Genomic DNA, 25,071 nt, shown 5'->3' with positions numbered 1-25,071 from the left:
TGTGAGAAATACTTAGAAAAGCAAATGGATTTGTATGTAGCATTTATGGATCTGGAGAAGGCATATGATAGAGTTGATAGAGATGCTCTGTGGAAGGTATTAAGAATATATGGTGTGGGAGGCAAGTTGTTAGAAGCAGTGAAAAGTTTTTATCGAGGATGTAAGGCATGTGTACGTGTAGGAAGAGAGGAAAGTGATTGGTTCTCAGTGAATGTAGGTTTGCGGCAGGGGTGTGTGATGTCTCCATGGTTGTTTAATTTGTTTATGGATGGGGTTGTTAGGGAGGTGAATGCAAGAGTTTTGGAAAGAGGGGCAAGTATGAAGTCTGTTGGGGATGAGAGAGCTTGGGAAGTGAGTCAGTTGTTGTTCGCTGATGATACAGCGCTGGTGGCTGATTCATGTGAGAAACTGCAGAAGCTTGTGACTGAGTTTGGTAAAGTGTGTGAAAGAAGAAAGTTAAGAGTAAATGTGAATAAGAGCAAGGTTATTAGTTACAGTAGGGTTGAGGGTCAATTCAACTGGGAGGTGAGTTTGAATGGAGAAAAACTGGAGGAAGTGAAGTGTTTTAGATATCTGGGAGTGGATCTGGCAGCGGATGGAACCATGGAAGCGGAAGTGGATCATAGGGTGGGGGAGGGGGCGAAAATTCTGGGAGCCTTGAAGAATGTGTGGAAGTCGAGAACATTATCTCGGAAAGCAAAAATGGGTATGTTTGAAGGAATAGTGGTTCCAACAATGTTGTATGGTTGCGAGGCGTGGACTAAGGATAGAGTTGTGCGCAGGAGGATGGATGTGCTGGAAATGAGATGTTTGAGGACAATGTGTGGTGTGAGGTGGTTTGATCGAGTAAGTAACATAAGGGTAAGAGAGATGTGTGGAAGTAAAAAGAGCGTGGTTGAGAGAGCAGAAGAGGGTGTTTTGAAATGGTTTGGTCACATGGAGAGAATGAGTGAGGAAAGATTGACCAAGAGGATATATGTGTCGGAGGTGGAGGGAACAAGGAGAAGAGGGAGACCAAATTGGAGGTGGAAAGATGGAGTGAAAAAGATTTTGTGTGATCGGGGCCTGAACATGCAGGAGGGTGAAAGGAGGGCAAAGAATAGAGTGAATTGGAGCGATGTGGTATACCGGGGTTGACGTGCTGTCAGTGGATTGAATCAAGGCATGTGTATGGGGGTGGGTTGGGCCATTTCTTTCGTCTGTTTCCTTGAGCTACCTCGCAAACGCGGGAGACAGCGACAAAAAAAAAAAAAAAAAAAATACTGTAAATATTCTTGAATGAACTCAATGAGTACAGTATACATAACTCACCATTACATTCTGTTGTTATATTCATGAAAGACTAACTCCTGCAGAAAGTAAGGAACTACAAGGTTGGTTGAGAGGGTGTAAGGTCATCTGCATCATTATCAGGAGGTGACTTTGTCACTTTTTTTATACAGGACGCTCATCTTAAATGTGTTCACTTATGCACATTCAAACTTAAATATATTGTTTCTTAACACCAAAAATTCTATATAAAAGATGCTGTTCAGTTATCCAATCTGAAAAGAGCAAAGTGAATGCCTCATCTAAAAACCTGTGCATTAAGTCTTCCCTGCCACCTTGAATCATAGGAAATCCTCTTAAGACACCAATAGATGCTCCCACAGAGCACACTGAGAAACGCATCCCCGCTGTCCAGTACATGTGCTGTAAGCTGTGGCAAACTGCTGACTTTTCTACTTTTGTTAATACTTTTGTGTATCATGACACAACCTCAACATCCTACGAGTGATCAATCTTCTAAAGAGCAGCCAACAACTAGGATAGTATATTACCAGTACTACTTGCATGGATAATGTGAGGGTTAGTGATGGCTGCATAAAGAGCCAGAACTTCAGCACAGTAAGCCCTCAATTTAACGGATTTCGGATTTAACGGGCAAATAATAATGCAGTACATTAATCAATAATAATCTAACAAATAAGAAAAATTAAAAAATCTGAAATACCGCACCATGAGCATTTCACATCACACTTGTTTTTGGTAATGTGGGGTAGACTCACTTTATTTCAGTCTCAGTCTGCATCAAGTTATCAAGCGGTCAGGTTGTATAAAGTGTTTCTGTTATTTCAGAAGTGACTTTAATTATCAAATAATTTTACAATCCTTACAATTCAAACTGGCATCAAGTGGTTGAAAGAGGTATAATAAAAACAGGTAGTCTGTCCTCATTTTATTATAAAGAAGTAACCTTTCACAGGAGAGGGGTGGCATCACCTATATCTCAGTTTGACTCCTGACTCCAACTGTGTAGCGAGTGTTCCTATGCTTTCAGGTGCCTACCACCTACCTATCATACCACACTAAACCCAACTCCCCCTCACAAGATTTTGGTAACTAAATGTGACATTTTTTTTTTACAACAATAACAAAAACAAAACAACAAAAAGAGAGAATGAAATTAAAATTCGACAAGGCATAAGGCAAATATACACACAATTCACTACTCAACAACAATACATTTCCTTTACATGTGAGCAGAACAAAAATGACATAAATTAGTATTTTCACTCTTCACAGGAGCCACTAAACACATAATCTTGCAAGCGTGCGCGGCATTGTCTCACATGGTGAGGGTACTGCCACCTGGGGCTGGGTGTCAACTTACAACCATATAAAATTGTTGGGACTTCTATTCCTTAAACCATAACCATTTTTGCTCTCCAAGATAACGTTCTCGCCTTCCACACATTCTTCACAGCTCAGAGAACCTTCATCCCCTCCTCCACCCTGTGACTCACTTCCATGGTTCCATCTACAGCTAAGTCCACTCACAGATATCTAAAACACTTCACTTCTTCCAGTTTTTCTCCATTCAAACTTACCTCCCAATTAACTTGCTCCTCAACCCTACTGAACCTAATAGCCTTGCTATTATTCACATATACTTTCAACTTTCTCCTTTCACACACTTTACCAAAGTCAGTCACCAACCTCTGCAGTTTCTCACCCAAATCAGCCACCAACACTGTATCATCAGTAAACAACAAGTGACTCACTTCCCAAGCCCTCTATTCCACAACGGACTGCATACTTACCACTCTCTCCAAAACTCTTGCATTCACTTCCCAAACCACCTATCCATTAACAAATTAAAAAACCATGGAGACATCACAGCACCCCTGCCGCAAAAAAATATCACAAATTAAATCTGATTCTCTGACTCTCAAGTATCCAATTATTCAAAATATCCTTAAAGATCCACCTAAAGCTGATAATGGTTCCAGTCATACTGGGGTTTGCATTACTAGATAAGGCCAAGATAAGTGAATTCAGTACAAACACAAATAGGTTTCCTTAGTAAAGGGGGATTCTGCTACCAGCCAAAGCCAAAGTTCTCCTTTAGATGAAAATTCTGTACTGAATAAAGTTTTCATACAACCATTAATAACAATATAAAATGTTTTCATACATCCATTAATAACAATCTAAAAACAAAATGAGTGTGTTAGTGGTTTTGATGCACGAGACCGGGTTATAGTGTTGGGTGATTTGAATGCAAAGGTGAGTAATGTGGCAGTTGAGGGAATAATTGGTATACATGGGGTGTTCAGTGTTGTAAATGGAAATGGTGAAGAGCTTGTAGATTTATGTGCTGAAAAAGGACTGATGATTGGGAATACCTGGTTTAAAAAGCGAGATATACATAAGTATACTTATGTAAGTAGGAGAGATGGCCAGAGAGCGTTATTGGATTACGTGTTAATTGACAGGCGCGCGAAAGAGAGACTTTTGGATGTTAATGTGCTGAGAGGTGCAACTGGAGGGATGTCTGATCATTATCTTGTGGAGGCTAAGGTGAAGATTTGTATGGGTTTTCAGAAAAGAAGAGTGAATGTTGGGGTGAAGAGGGTGGTGAGAGTAAGTGAGCTTGGGAAGGAGACTTGTGTGAGGAAGTACCAGGAGAGACTGAGTACAGAATGGAAAAAGGTGAGAACAATGGAAGTAAGGGGAGTGGGGGAGGAATGGGATGTATTTAGGGAATCAGTGATGGATTGCGCAAAAGATGCTTGTGGCATGAGAAGAGTGGGAGGTGGGTTGATTAGAAAGGGTAGTGAGTGGTGGGATGAAGAAGTAAGAGTATTAGTGAAAGAGAAGAGAGAGGCATTTGGACGATTTTTGCAGGGAAAAAATGAAATTGAGTGGGAGACGTATAAAAGAAAGAGACAGGAGGTCAAGAGAAAGGTGCAAGAGGTGAAAAAAAGGGCAAATGAGAGTTGGGGTGAGAGAGTATCATTAAATTTTAGGGAGAAGAAAAAGATGTTCTGGAAGGAGGTAAATAAAGTGCGTAAGACAAGGGAGCAAATGGGAACTTCAGTGAAGGGCGCAAATGGGGAGGTGATAATAAGTAGTGGTGATGTGAGAAGGAGATGGAGTGAGTATTTTGAAGGTTTGTTGAATGTGTTTGATGATAGAGTGGCAGATATAGGGTGTTTTGGTCGAGGTGGTGTGCAAAGTGCGAGGGTTAGGGAAAATGAGTTGGTAAACAGAGAAGAGGTAGTAAAAGCTTTGCGGAAGATGAAAGCCGGCAAGGCAGCAGGTTTGGATGGTATTGCAGTGGAATTTATTAAAAAAGGGGGTGACTGTATTGTTGACTGGTTGGTAAGGTTATTTAATGTATGTATGACTCATGGTGAGGTGCCTGAGGATTGGCGGAATGCGTGCATAGTGCCATTGTACAAAGGCAAAGGGGATAAGAGTGAGTGCTCAAATTACAGAGGTATAAGTTTGTTGAGTATTCCTGGCAAATTATATGGGAGGGTATTGATTGAGAGGGTGAAGGCATGTACAGAGCATCAGATTGGGGAAGAGCAGTGTGGTTTCAGAAGTGGTAGAGGATGTGTGGATCAGGTGTTTGCTTTGAAGAATGTATGTGAGAAATACTTAGAAAAGCAAATGGATTTGTATGTAGCATTTATGGATCTGGAGAAGGCATATGATAGAGTTGATAGAGATGCTCTGTGGAAGGTATTAAGAATATATGGTGTGGGAGGCAAGTTGTTAGAAGCAGTGAAAAGTTTTTATCGAGGATGTAAGGCATGTGTAAGTGTAGGAAGAGAGGAAAGTGATTGGTTCTCAGTGAATGTAGGTTTGCGGCAGGGGTGTGTGATGTCTCCATGGTTGTTTAATTTGTTTATGGATGGGGTTGTTAGGGAGGTGAATGCAAGAGTTTTGGAAAGAGGGGCAAGTATGAAGTCTGTTGGGGATGAGAGAGCTTGGGAAGTGAGTCAGTTGTTGTTCGCTGATGATACAGCGCTGGTGGCTGATTCATGTGAGAAACTGCAGAAGCTTGTGACTGAGTTTGGTAAAGTGTGTGAAAGAAGAAAGTTAAGAGTAAATGTGAATAAGAGCAAGGTTATTAGTTACAGTAGGGTTGAGGGTCAATTCAACTGGGAGGTGAGTTTGAATGGAGAAAAACTGGAGGAAGTGAAGTGTTTTAGATATCTGGGAGTGGATCTGGCAGCGGATGGAACCATGGAAGCGGAAGTGGATCATAGGGTGGGGGAGGGGGCGAAAATTCTGGGAGCCTTGAAGAATGTGTGGAAGTCGAGAACATTATCTCGGAAAGCAAAAATGGGTATGTTTGAAGGAATAGTGGTTCCAACAATGTTGTATGGTTGCGAGGCGTGGACTAAGGATAGAGTTGTGCGCAGGAGGATGGATGTGCTGGAAATGAGATGTTTGAGGACAATGTGTGGTGTGAGGTGGTTTGATCGAGTAAGTAACATAAGGGTAAGAGAGATGTGTGGAAGTAAAAAGAGCGTGGTTGAGAGAGCAGAAGAGGGTGTTTTGAAATGGTTTGGTCACATGGAGAGAATGAGTGAGGAAAGATTGACCAAGAGGATATATGTGTCGGAGGTGGAGGGAACAAGGAGAAGAGGGAGACCAAATTGGAGGTGGAAAGATGGAGTGAAAAAGATTTTGTGTGATCGGGGCCTGAACATGCAGGAGGGTGAAAGGAGGGCAAAGAATAGAGTGAATTGGAGCGATGTGGTATACCGGGGTTGACGTGCTGTCAGTGGATTGAATCAAGGCATGTGTATGGGGGTGGGTTGGGCCATTTCTTTCGTCTGTTTCCTTGAGCTACCTCGCAAACGCGGGAGACAGCGACAAAAAAAAAAAAAAAAAAAATACTGTAAATATTCTTGAATGAACTCAATGAGTACAGTATACATAACTCACCATTACATTCTGTTGTTATATTCATGAAAGACTAACTCCTGCAGAAAGTAAGGAACTACAAGGTTGGTTGAGAGGGTGTAAGGTCATCTGCATCATTATCAGGAGGTGACTTTGTCACTTTTTTTATACAGGACGCTCATCTTAAATGTGTTCACTTATGCACATTCAAACTTAAATATATTGTTTCTTAACACCAAAAATTCTATATAAAAGATGCTGTTCAGTTATCCAATCTGAAAAGAGCAAAGTGAATGCCTCATCTAAAAACCTGTGCATTAAGTCTTCCCTGCCACCTTGAATCATAGGAAATCCTCTTAAGACACCAATAGATGCTCCCACAGAGCACACTGAGAAACGCATCCCCGCTGTCCAGTACATGTGCTGTAAGCTGTGGCAAACTGCTGACTTTTCTACTTTTGTTAATACTTTTGTGTATCATGACACAACCTCAACATCCTACGAGTGATCAATCTTCTAAAGAGCAGCCAACAACTAGGATAGTATATTACCAGTACTACTTGCATGGATAATGTGAGGGTTAGTGATGGCTGCATAAAGAGCCAGAACTTCAGCACAGTAAGCCCTCAATTTAACGGATTTCGGATTTAACGGGCAAATAATAATGCAGTACATTAATCAATAATAATCTAACAAATAAGAAAAATTAAAAAATCTGAAATACCGCACCATGAGCATTTCACATCACACTTGTTTTTGGTAATGTGGGGTAGACTCACTTTATTTCAGTCTCAGTCTGCATCAAGTTATCAAGCGGTCAGGTTGTATAAAGTGTTTCTGTTATTTCAGAAGTGACTTTAATTATCAAATAATTTTACAATCCTTACAATTCAAACTGGCATCAAGTGGTTGAAAGAGGTATAATAAAAACAGGTAGTCTGTCCTCATTTTATTATAAAGAAGTAACCTTTCACAGGAGAGGGGTGGCATCACCTATATCTCAGTTTGACTCCTGACTCCAACTGTGTAGCGAGTGTTCCTATGCTTTCAGGTGCCTACCACCTACCTATCATACCACACTAAACCCAACTCCCCCTCACAAGATTTTGGTAACTAAATGTGACATTTTTTTTTTACAACAATAACAAAAACAAAACAACAAAAAGAGAGAATGAAATTAAAATTCGACAAGGCATAAGGCAAATATACACACAATTCACTACTCAACAACAATACATTTCCTTTACATGTGAGCAGAACAAAAATGACATAAATTAGTATTTTCACTCTTCACAGGAGCCACTAAACACATAATCTTGCAAGCGTGCGCGGCATTGTCTCACATGGTGAGGGTACTGCCACCTGGGGCTGGGTGTCAACTTACAACCATATAAAATTGTTGGGACTTCTATTCCTTAAACCATAACCATTTTTGCTCTCCAAGATAACGTTCTCGCCTTCCACACATTCTTCACAGCTCAGAGAACCTTCATCCCCTCCTCCACCCTGTGACTCACTTCCATGGTTCCATCTACAGCTAAGTCCACTCACAGATATCTAAAACACTTCACTTCTTCCAGTTTTTCTCCATTCAAACTTACCTCCCAATTAACTTGCTCCTCAACCCTACTGAACCTAATAGCCTTGCTATTATTCACATATACTTTCAACTTTCTCCTTTCACACACTTTACCAAAGTCAGTCACCAACCTCTGCAGTTTCTCACCCAAATCAGCCACCAACACTGTATCATCAGTAAACAACAAGTGACTCACTTCCCAAGCCCTCTATTCCACAACGGACTGCATACTTACCACTCTCTCCAAAACTCTTGCATTCACTTCCCAAACCACCTATCCATTAACAAATTAAAAAACCATGGAGACATCATGCACCCCTGCCACAAACCGACACTTACTGGGAACCAATCACTTTCCTCTCTTCCTACTTGTACACATGCCTTACATTCTTGGTAAAAACTGTTCAATGCTTCTAGCAACTTACCTCCCACACCATATACTCTTAAAACCTTCCACAAAGCATCTCTATCAACCCTATCATATGCCTTCTCCAGATCCATAAATACTACATACAAATCCACCTGTAATTCTAAGTACTTCTCACATACGTTCTTGAAAGCAAACACATGATCCACAAATCCTCTACCACTTCTGAAACCACACTGTTCTTTCCCAGTCTGATGCTCTGTACATGCCTTCACCCTCTCAATCAATACCCTCCAATATAATTTCCCAAGAATACTCAACAAACTTAAGCCTCTGTAGTTTGAACACTCACCTTTATCCCCATTATCTTTGTACAATGGCACAATGCAAGCATTCCACCAATCCTCAGGCACTTCACCATGATCCATACATACAATGAATATCCTTATCAACCAATCAAAAACAAAGTCACCCTGTTTTTAATAAATTCCACTGAAATACCATGCAAACCCGCCTCCTTGCCAAGCTTTCATGTACGTATTCACAACGGCTCGTCTTCATCCATTCCCATCGCCTCCTCGCCCCACAGTAAAACAGCATCGCTATCCCTGCTTCAGGGAGGCAGCGCCAATTTATACAGTTTCAGCTGCTACAGCTGTATCATCGGCAAACAACAACTGACTCACTTCCCAGGCCCTCTCATCCACAACATACTGCATACTTGCCCCTCTCTCAAAAACTCTTGCATTTACCTCTCTAACCATCCCATCCATAAACAAATCAAACAACTATAGGGACACAACCCTGCCACAGACTGACCTTCACTTGGAACCAATCACTCTCCTCTCTTCTTACTCGTACACATGCCTTACATCCTTGGTAAAAACTTTTCACTGCTTCTAGCAAGATACTTACCACACCATAAACTCTTAAAACCTTCAACAAAGCATCTCAATCAACCCTATCATATGCCTTCTCTAAACCCATGAATGCTACATACAAATCCATCTGTTTTTCTACATACAAATCCATCTGTTTTTCTAAGTATTTCTCACATACATTCTTCAAAGCAAACATCTGATCCAAACATCTACCATTTCTGAAATCACACTGCTCTTCCCCAATCCGATGCTCTGTACATGCCTTCACCCTCTTAATCCCTCCCATATAATTTCCCAGGAATACTCCACAAACTTATGCCTCTGTAGTTGCAACACTCACCTTTATCCCCTTTACCTTTGTGCAATGGCAATATGCATGCATTATGCCAATCCTCAGGCACTTCACCATGATCCATATATACACTGAATATCCTTATCCACCAATCAACAACACAGTCACCCCCTTTTTAATAAATTGCACTGCAATACCATCCAAATACGCCACCTTGCCAGACTTCCTCTTCCACAAAGTTTTCACTACCTCTTCTCTCTTTACCAAACCATTCTCCTAACCCTCTCAGTTTGCACACCACCCCGACCAAAATACCCTATTTCTGCCATTCTATCTTCTAACACACTCAAAAAACCTTCAAAATACTCACCCCATCTTCTCACTTCATCACTACCTGCTATCATCTCCCCACTTGCTCCTTCACCGATGTTCACATTTGTTCTCTAGTCTTTCACATGCTATTCATCTCCTTCCAAAACATCTTTTTATCCTCCCTAAAGTTTAATGATACTCTCTCTCACCCCAACCCTCAATTACCCTCTTTATCAACCTTTGCACCTTTCCCTTGACCTTCTGCTGCTTTCTTTTATATATCTCCTTTGTACCTTTCCCTTGACCTTCTGCTGCTTTCTTTTATACATCTCCCAGTCATTTGCACAACTTCCCTGCATGTATCGTCCAAACACCTCTCTTTTCTATTTCACTAACAACCTTACTTCTTCGTCCCACCACTCACTACCCTTTCTAATCTGCCCATCTCCCACCTTTCTCATGCCACATGCATCTTTTGTGCAAGCCATTACTGCTTCCCTCAATACATTTCCTTCCTCATCTACTTCCCTCACATCATTTGCTCTCACCTTTTGCCATTCTACATTCAATCTCTCCAGGTACTTCCACACACAAGTCTCCTTTCCAAGCTCACTTACTCTTGCTACTCTCTTCTCCCCAAAACTCTCCCTTCTTTTTTGAAACCTCTACAAATCTTCACCCTCGCCTCCACAAGATAGTGACCAGACATCCCTCCAGCTGCCCCTCTCAGCACATTAACATCCAAAAGTTTCTCTTTTACACACCTATAAATTAACACGTAATCTAATAATGCCTTCTGATCATCTTTCCTACTCATATATGTATATTTATGTATATCTCTCTTTTTAAACCAGGTATTCCCAATCACCAGTATTTTTTCAGCACACAAATCCACTAGCTCTTCACCATTCCCATTTACAACACTGAATACCCTATGTACACCAATTATACCCTCAACTGCCACATTACTCACCTTTGCATTAAAATCAACCATCACTAAATCCTAGTCTTGTGCATCAAAGCTGCTGACACACTCACTCAGCTTCTCCCAGAACACTTGCCTCTCATGATCATTCTTCTCATGACCAGGTGCATAGGCACCAATAATCACCCCTCTCTCTCCGTCCACTTTCAGTTTTACCTACATCAATCTAGAATCTACTTTCTTACACTCTATCACATACTCCCACAACTCCTGCTTCAGCAGTAGTGCTACTCCTTTCTTATCTCTTCTCCTCTCACCAACCCCTGACTTTACTCCCAACACTTTCCCAAACCATTCTTCCCCTTTACCCTTGAGCTCCATTTCACTCAGAGCCAGAACATCCATATATCTTTCCTCAAACATACTACCTATCTCTCCTTTCTTATCTTGGTTACATCCACACACTTTCAGACACCCCAATCTGAGCCTTTGAGGAGAATGAGAATTTCCATCTTGACTCCTTCTGTTTCCCTTTTTAGAAATTTAAATACAAGGAGGGAGGGTTTCATATCTTCCTATATTTTGCTATCTCTTAATGAATATCATCTTATTGCAAATGATAATGAAAAACTAGATGCTTCTGTATATCCTCTTCACTCATATTCTTTAAGTATCATTTTAGCAATGCTGTTAATTGACCTATTTCTTTAATATGACCAGAACACTCAGCACAATTTTCTCTAAACATTTTTGGGAAAATGGTAGAAAGGATTGGTCTGTCAATATCTTCAACCACTCTAAAGAAACTGACGATTCAACAAACATCATGCAACACTCTAAACGAGGAAAACATGAAACTTGACAGGAGAGATATTGTAAGCACTAATAGATGCACAATGGTTGTAAAATCTTATGGAATAAATTTCAACCTCCTTCATTCTATATGAGATATACCGCATCAACGAATTCTATCTATAATCTATTTCAGCATTTGACAAAAAAATCTTACCAATGATTATCACCAATCTGATGGGATTTCCATAATATTAGTCAGTTTACAATATTTTCTTTGCAAATGGGGAACTACTACTTAATCAAATGCATCACAACTACTATCTGCTACAGGAAGCAATTATCTCCAGCTCTTACCATGGTCTTTCGAATCGGTATAATCCGCCAACATATCTTCAAGAGATTTGTTACCAATGCATGTGCTGACCTTTCTTCCTCTTTTTCGTAGATTTACACATTCTGCCAAATCTGGTAGTTCTTGTAGCAGATACTGAGATGCTTTTAAACAGCCCCTTTCCTCTAAAAAACCTGTGAGTAGAGACAATAAGTATGTATATAAATTGAAAATAAACAACAACCAATATCTAATACTTATCAATATCAAACATGTCCAATTATACCTAATACAGGGAATCCCGTTTCCCACATATATGAATCTCCTTATAATCAAAGACCTCTATATTGTTTTCATATGGACACTAGCAATATGGTAACTGGCCATTACGATAACTTCACCTGTCCTTGTACAACAAAGCTGTGTACTTATCTTTTTTTCTCTCCCTTTTCACATAAACTGTTTCACTTCCCAAATATATTCATATTTTTTTATAAAAGGCATTCATATTGAGAAAGAAATATTTTTTTTTATTAATGTGTTCCTTAATAAGTTATCTAAAATTTCTTTCCAATAAATATATAAAAGTTTACATTTCTACATGAGATTACGTGAAAAACAAACATCTTTTCTTAATGTGAATATGAACAAAACTTGTAATTCTTAAATTGTTTAAACAAAATATAGCAATTCAACTGCATGGCCTAAAAATGCATTAGATTTAAAACATAAAGGTATCAGGATAAATAATGTTGAAACAAGCCCACCTGCCCAGGATCAGGTTTCTTGGGGATTCATTCACTCACCACTAGCAACAAATACTTTAAATTTTACTGAGACACAGATAGATAAAAACAATAAATACAGACAAAGATACAATGTTTTTACAAATATGACCTGTAACTGTCTCTTTAGAATATGATCCAAATGAAAAATTATCTAAATCCCACAGAAAAAGAAAACTGAATAATCTGAAATGAAAGGAATGCGCTAAATAAAAACTTTTCTTCTTTCTTTCATACTATTCGCCATTTCCCGCGATAGCGAGGTAGCATTCTGAACAGAGGACTGGGCCTTTGAGGGAATATCCTCACCTGGCCCCCTTCTCTGAGAAGGGGGGCTAAATAAAAACAAAAAGATATAAATCTACAAAACTATATATATATATATATGACACTTATGAAAACCTGTAATATAAAATAGAGGTAACATTAATATCCTATCCCTGGGGATAGGGGAGAAAGAATACTTCCCACACATTCCTCACGTGTCGTAGAAAGCGACTAAAAGGGATGGGAGCGGGGGGCTGGAGACCCTCCCCTCCTTGTATTTTAACTTTCTAAAAGGGGAAACAGAAGGAGTCACATAGGGAGTGCTCATCCTCCTCGAAGGCTCAGATTGGGGTGTCTAAATGTGTGTGGATGTAACCAAGATGAGAAAAAAGGAGAGACAGGTAGTATGTTTGAGAAAAACGAACTTGAATGTTTTGGCTCTGAGTGAAACAAAGCTCAAGGGTAAAGGGGAAGAGTGGTTTGGGAATGTCTTAGAAGTAAAGTCAGGGGTTAGTGAGAGGACAATAGCAAGGAGTGGAGTAGCACTACTCCTGAAACAGGAGTGGTGGGAATATGTGTTAGAGTGTAAGAAATTAACTCGAGATTGATATATGTAAAACTGAAAGTGGATGGAGAGAGATGGGTGATTATTGGTGCATATGCACCTGGGCATGAGAAGAAAGATCATGAGAGGCAAGTCTTTTGGGAGCAGCTGAGTGAGTGTGTTAGTAGTTTTGATGCACGAGACCAGGTTATAGTGATGGGTGATTTGAATGCAAAGGTGAGTAATGTGGCAGTCGAGGGAATAATTGGTGTACATGGGGTGTTCGGTGTTGTAAATGGAAATGGTGAAGAGCTTGTAGATTTATGTGCTGAAAAAGGACTGGTGACTGGGAATACCTAGTTTAAAAAGAGATATACATAAGTATACGTATGTAAGTAGGAGAGATGGCCAGAGAGCATTATTGGATTACGTGTTAATTGGCATCAGAGATATACATAGATAGATAGATAGAGTGTGCTCTGTGATATATATATAAGTGGTGAACTTAAGCTGACCATCCATGCTCGAGTTTTAGTCAAGTGTGGTAAACAGCTACCATTTTGTAGATAAAGATAAAGCATCAAAGAAATGAAGAAGAAGAAACTGCCGTTAGGTCTTGCTGTCGAGCCGCACCGGACACCTGCTCAAGGAAATTGCCCATCGCTGACCAACACTTCCACTGGACCTCTATCATCACCTCGTTAAGATCATCGTGTGTCAAGACATCATATAAAGCGCCTCTTCGCAAACGGAACTACCTTGGCCCACCAGTGATGTTACTACGTTTGTGAATCGGGAACCAATGCAACACAAACCCCGCCAGGTGGTAGAGTTTCCCGCAGTGTATCGAGACAGACTTCCCCAGAACTTTTTTTTAAAGGGGAAGTAAATGTTTATAGTTGTGTTACTGGAGTGATAGTTTTCATACATGGTGTTTTGACAAGAAAATAGTGAAATTGGAGAAAAATGTAGCTTAGACATTGAAGCTTATTGATACAGTGGTTAAATTGATGAGAACTGCTATTGACATTTGTGTAAATAAATTATACATTTCCTTTTTCCATAGCCAGAGGTTGAACCATTATGTGACATTCATTTTTTCATTCATTTCAAGCTAGAAGTTTCAGTTTTCTAAATTGTTTCTTACATTTTTCATATGTATATATATGTATGTGTGTGTGTGAGTATATGTGCGTATGTATGTGTATGTGTCTGTATGTGTATATGTATATATATATGTATATTATCCCTGGGGATAGGGGTGAAAGAATACTTCCCACGTATTCCTCGCGTGTCGTAGAAAGCGACTAGAGGGGACGGGAGCGGGGGGCCAGAAATCCTCCCCTCCTTGTATTAACTTTCTAAAATGGGAAACAGAAGAAGGAGTCACGCGGGGAGTGCTCATCCTCCTCGAAGGCTCAGAGTGGGGTGCCTAAATGTGTGTGGATGTAACCAAGATGTGAAAAAAGGAGAGATAGGTAGTATGTTTGAGGAAAGGAACCTGGATGTTTTGGCTCTGAGTGAAACGAAGCTCAAGGGTAAAGGGGAAGAGTGGTTTGGGAATGTCTGGGGAGTAAAGTCAGGGGTTAGTGAGACGACAAGAGCAAGGGAAGGAGTAGCAATACTCCTGAAACAGGAGTTGTGGGAGTATGTGATAGAATGTAAGAAAGTAAATTCTCGATTAATATGGGTAAAACTGAAAGTTGATGGAGAGAGGTGGGTGATTATTGGTGCATATGCACCTGGGCATGAGAAGAAAGATCATGAGAGGCAAGTGTTTTGGGAGCAGCTGAATGAGTGTGTTAGTGGTTTTGATGCACGAGACCGGGTTATAGTGATGGGTGATTTGAATGCAAAGGTGAGTAATGTGGCAGTTGAGGGAATAATTGGTATACATGGGGTGTTCAGTGTTGTAAATGGAAATGGTGAAGAGCTTGTAGATTTATGTGCTGAAAAAGGACTGATGATTGGGAATACCTGGTTTAAAAAGCGAGATATACATAAGTATACTTATGTAAGTAGGAGTGATGGCCAGAGAGCGTTATTGGATTACGTGTTAATTGACAGGCGTGCGAAAGAGAGACTTTTGGATGTTAATGTGCTGAGAGGTGCAACTGGAGGGATGTCTGATCATTATCTTGTGGAGGCTAAGGTGAAGATTTGTATGGGTTTTCAGAAAAGAAGAGTGAATGTTGGGGTGAAGAGGGTGGTGAGAGTAAGTGAGCTTGGGAAGGAGACCTGTGTGAGGAAGTACCAGGAGAGACTGAGTACAGAATGGAAAAAGGTGAGAACAATGGAAGTAAGGGGAGTGGGGGAGGAAGGGGATGTACTTAGGGAATCAGTGATGGATTGCGCAAAAGATGCTTGTGGCATGAGAAGAGTGGGAGGTGGGTTGATTAGAAAGGGTAGTGAGTGGTGGGATGAAGAAGTAAGAGTATTAGTGAAAGAGAAGAGAGAGGCATTTGGACAATTTTTGCAGGGAAAAAATGCAATTGAGTGGGAGATGTATAAAAGAAAGAGACAGGAGGTCAAGAGAAAGGTGCAAGAGGTGAAAAAAAGGGCAAATGAGAGTTGGGGTGAGAGAGTATCATTAAATTTTAGGGAGAAGAAAAAGATGTTCTGGAAGGAGGTAAATAAAGTGCGTAAAACAAGGGAGGAAATGGGAACTTCAGTGAAGGGCGCAAATGGGGAGGTGATAACAAGTAGTGGTGATGTGAGAAGGAGATGGAGTGAGTATCTTGAAGGTTTGTTGAATGTGTTTGATGATAGAGTGGCAGATATAGGGTGTTTTGGTCGAGGTGGTGTGCAAAGTGAGAGGGTTAGGGAAAATGATTTGGTAAACAGAGAAGAGGTAGTGAAAGCTTTGCGGAAGATGAAAGCCGGCAAGGCAGCAGGTTTGGATGGTATTGCAGTGGAATTTATTAAAAAAGGGGGTGACTGTATTGTTGACTGGTTGGTAAGGTTATTTAATGTATGTATGACTCATGGTGAGGTGCCTGAGGATTGGCGGGATGCGTGCATAGTGCCATTGTACAAAGGCAAAGGGGATAAGAGTGAGTGCTCAAATTACAGAGGTATAAGTTTGTTGAGTATTCCTGGTAAATTATATGGGAAGGTATTGATTGAGAGGGTGAAGGCATGTACAGAGCATCAGATTGGGGAAGAGCAGTGTGGTTTCAGAAGTGGTAGAGGATGCGTGGATCAGGTGTTTGCTTTGAAGAATGTATGTGAGAAATAATTAGAAAAGCAAATGGATTTGTATGTAGCATTTATGGATCTGGAGAAGGCATATGATAGAGTTGATAGAGATGCTCTGTGGAAGGTATTAAGAATATATGGTGTGGGAGGAAAGTTGTTAGAAGCAGTGAAAAGTTTTTATCGAGGATGTAAGGCATGTGTACGTGTAGGAAGAGAGGAAAGTGATTGGTTCTCAGTGAATGTAGGTTTGCAGCAGGGGTGTGTGATGTCTCCATGGTTGTTTAATTTGTTTATGGATGGGGTTGTTAGGGAGGTAAATGCAAGAGTTTTGGAAAGAGGGGCAAGTATGAAGTCTGTTGGGGATGAGAGAGCTTGGGAAGTGAGTCAGTTGTTGTTCGCTGATGATACAGCGCTGGTGGCTGATTCATGTGAGAAACTGCAGAAGCTGGTGACTGAGTTTGGTAAAGTGTGTGGAAGAAGAAAGTTAAGAGTAAATGTGAAAAAGAGCAAGGTTATTAGGTACAGTAGGGTTGAGGGTCAAGTCAATTGGGAGGTGAGTTTGAATGGAGAAAAACTGGAGGAAGTGAGGTGTTTTAGATATCTGGGAGTGGATCTGGCAGCGGATGGAACCATGGAAGCGGAAGTGGATCATAGGGTGGGGGAGGGGGCGAAAATTCTGGGAGCCTTGAAGAATGTGTGGAAGTCGAGAACATTATCTCGGAAAGCAAAAATGGGTATGTTTGAAGGAATAGTGGTTCCAACAATGTTGTATGGTTGCGAGGCGTGGGCTATGGATAGAGTTGTGCGCAGGAGGATGGATGTGCTGGAAATGAGATGTTTGAGGACAATGTGTGGTGTGAGGTGGTTTGATCGAGTGAGTAACGTAAGGGTAAGAGAGATGCGTGGAAATAAAAAGAGCGTGGTTGAGAGAGCAGAAGAGGGTGTTTTGAAGTGGTTTGGGCACATGGAGAGAATGAGTGAGGAAAGATTGACCAAGAGGATATATGTGTCGGAGGTGGAGGGAACGAGGAGAAGAGGGAGACCAAATTGGAGGTGGAAAGATGGAGTGAAAAAGATTTTGTGTGATCGGGGCCTGAACATGCAGGAGGGTGAAAGGAGGGCAAGGAATAGAGTGAATTGGAGCGATGTGGTATACCGGGGTTGATGTGCTGTCAGTGGATTGAATCAAGGCATGTGAAGCATCTGGGGTAAACCATGGAAAGCTGTGTAGGTATGTTTATTTGTGTGTGTGGACGTATGTATATACATGTGTATGGGGGGGGGGGGGTGGGCCATTTCTTTCATCTGTTTCCTTGCGCTACCTCGCAAACGCGGGAGACAGTGACAAAGTATAATAAAAAAAAAAAAAAATATATATATATATATATATATATATATATATATATATATATATATATATATATATATATTCATGTGAGAAACTGCAGAAGCTGGTGACTGAGTTTGGTAAAGTGTGTGAAAGAAGAAAGTTAAGAGTAAATGTGAATAAGAGCAAGGTTATTAGGTACAGTAGGGTTGAGGGTCAAGTCAATTGGGAGGTGAGTTTGAATGGAGAAAAACTGGAGGAATAAAGTGTTTTAGATATCTGGGAGTGGATCTGGCAGCGGATGGAACCATGGAAGCGGAAGTGGATCATAGGGTGGGGGAGGGGGTGAAAATTCTGGGAGCCTTGAAGAATGTGTGGTAGTCGAGAACATTATCTCGGAAAGCAAAAATGGGTATGTTTGAAGGAATAGTGGTTCCAACAATGTTGTATGGTTGCGAGGCATGGGCTATGGATAGAGTTGTGCGCAGGAGGATGGATGTGCTGGAAATGAGATGTTTGAGGACAATGTGTGGTGTGAGGTGGTTTGATCGAGTAAGTAACGTAGGGGTAAGAGAGATGTGTGGAAATAAAAAGAGCGTGGTTGAGAGAGCAGAAGAGGGTGTTTTGAAATGGTTTGGGCACATGGAGAGAATGAGTGAGGAAAGATTGACCAAGAGGATATATGTGTCGGAGGTGGAGGGAACGAGGAGAAGTGGGAGACCAAATTGGAGGTGGAAAGATGGAGTGAAAAAGATTTTGTCTGATCGGGTCCTGAACATGCAGGAGGGTGAAAGGAGGGCAAAGAATAGAGTGAATTGGATCGATGTGGTGTACCGGGGTTGACGTGCTGTCGGTGGATTGGATCAGGGCATGTGGAGCGTCTGGGGTAACCCATGGAAAGCTGTGTAGGTATGTATATTTGCGTGTGTGGACGTATGTATATACATGTGTATGGGGGTGGGTTGGGCCATTTTCTTTCGTCTGTTTCCTTGCGCTGCCTCGCAAACGCGGTAGACAGCGACAAAGCAAAAAATATATATATATATATATATATATATATCCCTGGGGATAGGGGATTAAGAATACTTCCCACGTATTCCCTGCGTGTCGTAGAAGGCGACTAAAAGGGGAGGGAGCGGGGGGCTGGAAATCCTCCCCTCTCATTTTTTTTTTTAATTTTCCAAAAGAAGGAACAGAGGGGGCCAGGTGAGGATATTCCAAAAAAGGCCCAGTCCTCTGTTCTTAACGCTACCTCGCTAACGCGGGAAATGGCAAATAGTTTAAAAGAAAAGAAAAAAAGTGTTAATTGATAGGCACGCAAAAGAGAGGCTTTTGGATGTTAATGTTCTGAGAGGTGCAACTGGAGGAATGTCTGATCATTATCTTGTGGAGGCGAAGGTGAAGATTTGTACAGGTCTTCAGAAAAGGAGAGAGAATGTTGGGGTGAAGAGAGTGGTGAGAGTAAGTGAGCTTGGGAAGGAGACTTGTGTCAGGAAGTACCAGGAGAGACTTGAGTACAGAATGGAAGAAGGTGAGAACTAAGGACGTAAGGGGAGTGGGGGAGGAATGGGATGTATTTAGGGAAGCAGTGATGGCTTGCGCAAAAGATGCTTGTGGCATGAGAAGCGTGGGAGGTGGGCAGATTAGAAAGGGTAGTGAGTGGTGGGATGAAGAAGTAAGATTGAGAAAGAGAAGAGAGGCATTTGGACGATTTTTGCAGGGAAATAATGCAAATGACTGTGAGATGTATAAAAGAAAGAGGCAGGAGGTCAAGAGAAAGGTGCAAGAGGTGAAAAAGAGGACAAATGAGAGTTAGGGTGAGAGGGTATCGTTAAATTTTAGGGAGAATAAAAAGATGTTTTAGAAGGAGGTAAATAAAGTGCATAAGACAAGTGAACAAATGGGAACATCAGTGAAGGGGGGTAATGGGGAGGTGATTGTTGACTGGGTGGTAAGGTTATTTAATGTACGTATGTCTCATGGTGAGGTGCCTGATGATTGGTGGAATGCTTGAATAGTGCCATTGTACAAAGGCAAAGGGGATAAAAGTGAGTGCTCAAATTACAGAGGTATAAGTTTGTTGAGTATTCCTGGGAAATGATATGGGAGGGTATTGATTGAGAGGGTGAAGGCATGTACAAAGCATTAGATTGGGGAAGAGCAGTGTGGTTTCAGAAGTGGTAGGGGATGTGTGGATCAGGTGTTTGCTTTGAAGAATGTATGTTAGAAATACTTAGAAAAGCAAATGGATCTGTATGTAGCATTCATGGATCTGGAGAAGGAATATGATAAGAGTTGATAGAGATGCTCTGTGGAAGGTATTAAGAATATATGGTGTGGGAGGCAAGTTGTTAGAAGCAGTGAAAAGTTTTTATCAAGGATGTAAGGCATGTGTACGTGTAGAAAGAGAGGAAAGTGATTGGTTCTCAGTGAATGTAGGTTTGCGGCAGGGGTGTGTAATGTCTCCATGGTTGTTTAATTTGTTTGTGGATGGGGTTGTCAGGGAGGTGAATGCAAGAGTTTTGGAAAGAGGGGCAAGTATGCAGTCTGTTGTGGATGGGACAGCTTGGGAAGTGAGTCAGTTGTTGTTCGCTGATGATACAGCGCTGGTGGCTGATTCGTGTGAAAAACTGCAGAAGCTAGTGACTGAGTTTAGTAAAGTGTGTGAAAGAAGAAAGCTGAGAGTAAATGTGAATAAGAGCAAGGTTATTAGGTACAGTAGGGTTAAGGGTCATGTCAACTGGGAGGTAAGTTTGAATAGAGAAAAACTGGAGGAAGTGAAGTGTTTAAGATATCTGGGAGTGGATTTTGCAGCGGATGGAAACATGGACGCAGAATTGAATCATAGGATGGGGGAGGGGGTGAAAGTTCTGGGAGCACTGGGAAAATGTGTGGAAGTCGAGAACATTATCTCGGAAAGCAAAAATGGGTATGTTTGAAGGAATAGTGGTACCAACAATGTTATACAGTTGTGAGGCATGGGATATGGATAGAGTTGTGCGCAGGAGGGTGGATGTGCTGGAAATGAGATGTTTGAGGACAATATGTGGTGTGAGATGGTTTGAACGAGTAAGTAATAATAGGGTAAGAGAGATGCGTGGTAATAAAAAGAGTGTGGTTGAGAGAGCAGAAGAGGGTGTTTTAAAATGGTTTGGTCACATGGAGAGAATGAGTGAGGAAAGAATGACCAAGAGGATATATGTGTCAGAGGTGGAGGGAACAAGGACAAGTGGGAGACCAAATTGGAGGTGGAAAGATGGAGTGAAAAAGATTTAGAGTGATCAGGGCCTGAACATGCAGAAGGTGAAAGGCGTGCAAGGAATAGAGTGCATTGGAACGAAGTGGTATACTGGGGTCGACGTGCTGTCAATGGATTGAACCAGGACATGAGAAGCATCTGGGGTAAACCATGGAAAGTTCTGTGGGGCCTGGATGTGGAAAGGGAGCTGTGGTTTCGGTGCATTGTTACATGACAGCTAGAGACTGAGTGTGAACGAATGGGGCCTTTGTTGTCTTTTCCTAGTGCTACCTCGCACACATGTGGGGGGAGGGGGTCGTTATTTCATGTGTGGCAGGGTGGTGATGGGAATGAATAAAGGCAGACAGTATGAATTATGTACATGTGTATATATGTATATGTCTGTGTGTGTACACATATGTATACGTTGAGATGTATAGGTATGTATATGTGTGTGTGTGGACGTGTATGTATATACATATGTATGTGGGTGGGTTGGGCCATTTCTTTCGTCTGTTTCCTTGCGCTACCTCGCTAACGCAGGAGACAGCGACAAAGCAAAATAATAAAAGAATAGAATAATAAATTAATATAACATGCTATATTTCACACTTAATGCTACATTCACATGAAATCCCTGAGGGCAAATACACTCACTGATTTTCCTTTTAATGAATAAAGCTTCTGCCCAGACACACTTTTGCTTTCGTCATGTTGCATATTAAGAAAAAATCAAGATCCTTAAAGGTCAAACCAGGAAAAACTTCCACACTTTGCATAAATACATAAGTAAGGAAATGCAATACAGTATTGCGATAAAGGGAATACATGGAAGCATTTTTACTCATTTGGAGAAACTGGTCCGCTATAATAGGTTGGGCATATGGAGAATGAGTGAGGAAAGATTAACAAAGAGGAGATGTGTGTCAGAGGTGGAGGGAACAAGGAGAAGCAGGAAACAAAATTGGAGGTGGAAGGATAGAGTGAAAAAGATTTTGAGCAATCGGGACCTGAACATTCAGGAGGGTGTAAGGCGTGCAAGGCATATGAAACAGCCAAGAGAAACCACTGAAAGGTCTATTGGGTCTTGTGAACAGAGGGCTGTGGTATCAGTGCATTATACATAACAGTTAGATGTGGATGTGAGCGTATAAAGCCTTTTCTTCATCTGATCCAAATAATACCTCACTAATGTGGGTCACAGTGAACAAATATGAGGAAAAGAAATATAAGCAGAAAAAAAAAGATAAGGGTACTGATCCATGATATAATGATCCACAGCAGCAACAGCACATTTCACATATTAACTACGTGCAATCCAAGAGAAAAACGAGCTCTGAGAAGCTGGAAGTGAACAGATCGACGATGTCAGCCCATTTCCTATCACTTACCATGAAAACTTCACCAAACATCCCCAAGCAACAAAGATTCACCTAAATTTTCAATGTTTTAGAAGAAATATATCAATGTTATTCTCATCTTCTCTTTCCTGCCTTGTGTTAAGATGTTTCACTGTGTCAATATCAAAATGCAGTTAAACTGTGCAACTAATCTACCTGCAACAATATCAAGACGACATCAAACACATAAAAAATATGGTAACTGTCAGCTGTCAAGAACATTTACTTGGATTTTCACTGGTTCTGTTTGCTTTTAAAGCATTTCACTCCCTTTAACATTACATCTCTAAAGAAGGATAACATTTCCTTTTCTCTTTTCCTAAATCTCCTGAAGTAAAGAAATAAATTATTCAAACTATATTTCCCCACAGGTCAAGTTAAAAGCCAGCAATATCAAGGTAGTTTAAGATGATGTAATGAATATGGCTTTTAATTGTGACTTTTATGGGTGCAGGTGAAGATGAGGGTGAAAGAAAGGTATGGGTGCAGCCAGGATCAGGGTGTAGTTAACATGTTTTCATCAAAAGTTTCATAAATCAATCCTTATATTTAATTCTTTCTTCCTCTGCATGTGCACTGCTTCGCCTTTGCGCACGTTTCATCTACTAGATCACTTCTGTGCAACAGGGAAAATGTAATAAATTAAAATGCAAGTGGGAGAGACAATTCTAAAAATTACCATATCTTGTGAAAAACCTCACCAAACTTTCTCTAGCTACCAAAAATGATGTTAACTACAATATCACTGAAAAAATATATAATCATTATGACCTAATGTTCTGATATATTTAAGAGGAAGTTAGTTAGTGGGTGAATTCATCTCTGGAAGGTATTTAAATGACATCAAAACATTCACATCTTTTTATACTTTTGGCGATATGACAAACTTAGGTTGCTAATGCACGTTAGGTGAAATTTTCATTCTTTCTGATTTCAAGAAATTTTTCACTTCAGCAACACTAACCCAAATTGTCACTGGCATCCCCACCAGCATAATTTACTATCACAAGATAAACAAAAAATAATGTACCAAATCAAGCTTCCTGATGTAATTCATTTCTACTAACTTCAAGTTCATTGATTGGCTTTTCTTGCAAATCCTAGTTATTGCTGCGGTGTCCCTACTCTAGAACTTGATCGAATAATAAACTACTCTCCGGATCTAAATCAATATATTTATGAATAACGAATATATCCTAAAGATTCTTATGTCAGTGAAAGCAAAAGGAAATATCAAGGAGACAACACTACAATCTAATACCAAGTTAGTCCTACACACTACAATTTCAAAGAGCAATATCTTACCCTTGGCCTAAGTTAATTACACGATCATTAATGAATAGGTGAAACAGTTCTGTCATCTGAAAACACTTTTCAGAAACTGACACGTCTGACAGGACCACAATACATGAAATTTGACCATGAAGTTATAATGAAAGTGGCCACACAGTCGCAAGTCAGCTCTCTTACCTAATACAAGACGTGCTATTTCTGATGGCAATAGAGATGACATTGTTATTGCTAAAGTTTCTTACACACCAAAACTTCAAACGGTATAATCCATGAATTTAAATAATAAGGCAGAAATTTCATTTGTTTACAACGACAACCGCCAGTGTATAAGATCCCTCGACAAAGTAAACACTAAAAGTCTTTTAAAAGTATGAAAATAAAATTAAAGTTCTCCGTTGCGTAAAACTACACTAACTATGCATTTCCTCCCCTAGTATCAGTAGAATTTATGAAAGTGATAAATATACAGTCTTAAAATAAGCGGTTACAAGTGTCTTATAATAATTCGTCAGTGATATATTACTGGAACTCCCGCTCATATTAATAAAACATTTTTATTAGATGAAGTCCGACCTTAAATTTGGATTCAGAGTCTGAAATCTAAATGGAGATATCACAAATGACACTTCTTATTTTTCCTTTGAAAGCCAAACTTACTATCGGCTTTCTCGTACATTCTTGATAACCAATGAATTATTTGACAACGTTCAATTATACATAATAAAAGAAACAAGATACATATAAAGAAATCAAAGTACTACCAGGAAAAGTAAAGAACTAGCTGTCTAGAGATAGATTAACTATATTTAGTATGCATAAGCATTGACACCTTAGATAAAATATCTATATCTGAAAATCTAAGAAGAGATGATCAATTACTACATATGATAATATCATGTGGGTTTTTTTTTTATTCATTTCTGTGGACAGTCCAATGTTCCAATTAATAATGCAGGCCATGTATCCTCCTTGACCTAATTCGGCCAATAAGGCGCTTTCCCTGAACGTAGAAATAATGATGCCACTTCCCAACGTGAACTGGCCGTTAACTTCAACCGCACGCTGAAATCAAGCCCATTGGAGTGAGACAATGCTAAAGTTACTCAGCGAATGTACCGCTTGATTCCATTGGTCTCAGTCAGAGAGTTATTTTCTCCCATCAACGCTGGCGTAATGGGGACACAAGTTTGATTATATCAAGACCAGAGGTACGGTATCGCAAACTCCTGCTACAAAATGCTACAAAAGATGAAGATTGGTAGTAATGGCGTATTGTTAACTCTGCTTTACTGTTTACTTCAGACTCTAAATAGCCAAAGTTCCTGAGCTATTACTGAATGAAGATGTGATA

At 40.4% G+C, this 25,071-nt stretch overlaps 1 protein-coding gene across 2 annotated transcripts in view; it reads right to left on the bottom strand.

The window, feature by feature from the left end:
* LOC139765018 (uncharacterized) overlaps positions 1–24,066 on the bottom strand; it is a 160,766-nt gene extending 136,700 nt beyond the window's left edge. For both annotated transcript variants that reach the window (XM_071692092.1, XM_071692091.1), the window contains exons 1-2: positions 23,898–24,066; positions 11,692–11,862 (exon numbers count right to left, since the gene is read on the bottom strand). In XM_071692092.1, coding sequence (XP_071548193.1) covers positions 11,692–11,862; positions 23,898–23,940 — 214 coding nt within the window. In that variant the 5' untranslated portion in view covers positions 23,941–24,066. The remainder of the gene's footprint in view (positions 1–11,691; positions 11,863–23,897) is intronic.
* Positions 24,067–25,071: the final 1,005 nt, after the last annotated feature.

The sequence above is a fragment of the Panulirus ornatus genome, chromosome 52, assembly GCF_036320965.1.
Source record: "Panulirus ornatus isolate Po-2019 chromosome 52, ASM3632096v1, whole genome shotgun sequence".
NCBI lineage: Eukaryota > Metazoa > Arthropoda > Malacostraca > Decapoda > Palinuridae > Panulirus > Panulirus ornatus.
The sequence above is the reverse complement of the archived record's forward strand: the minus strand, read 5'-3'. Positions and strand labels throughout refer to the sequence as shown.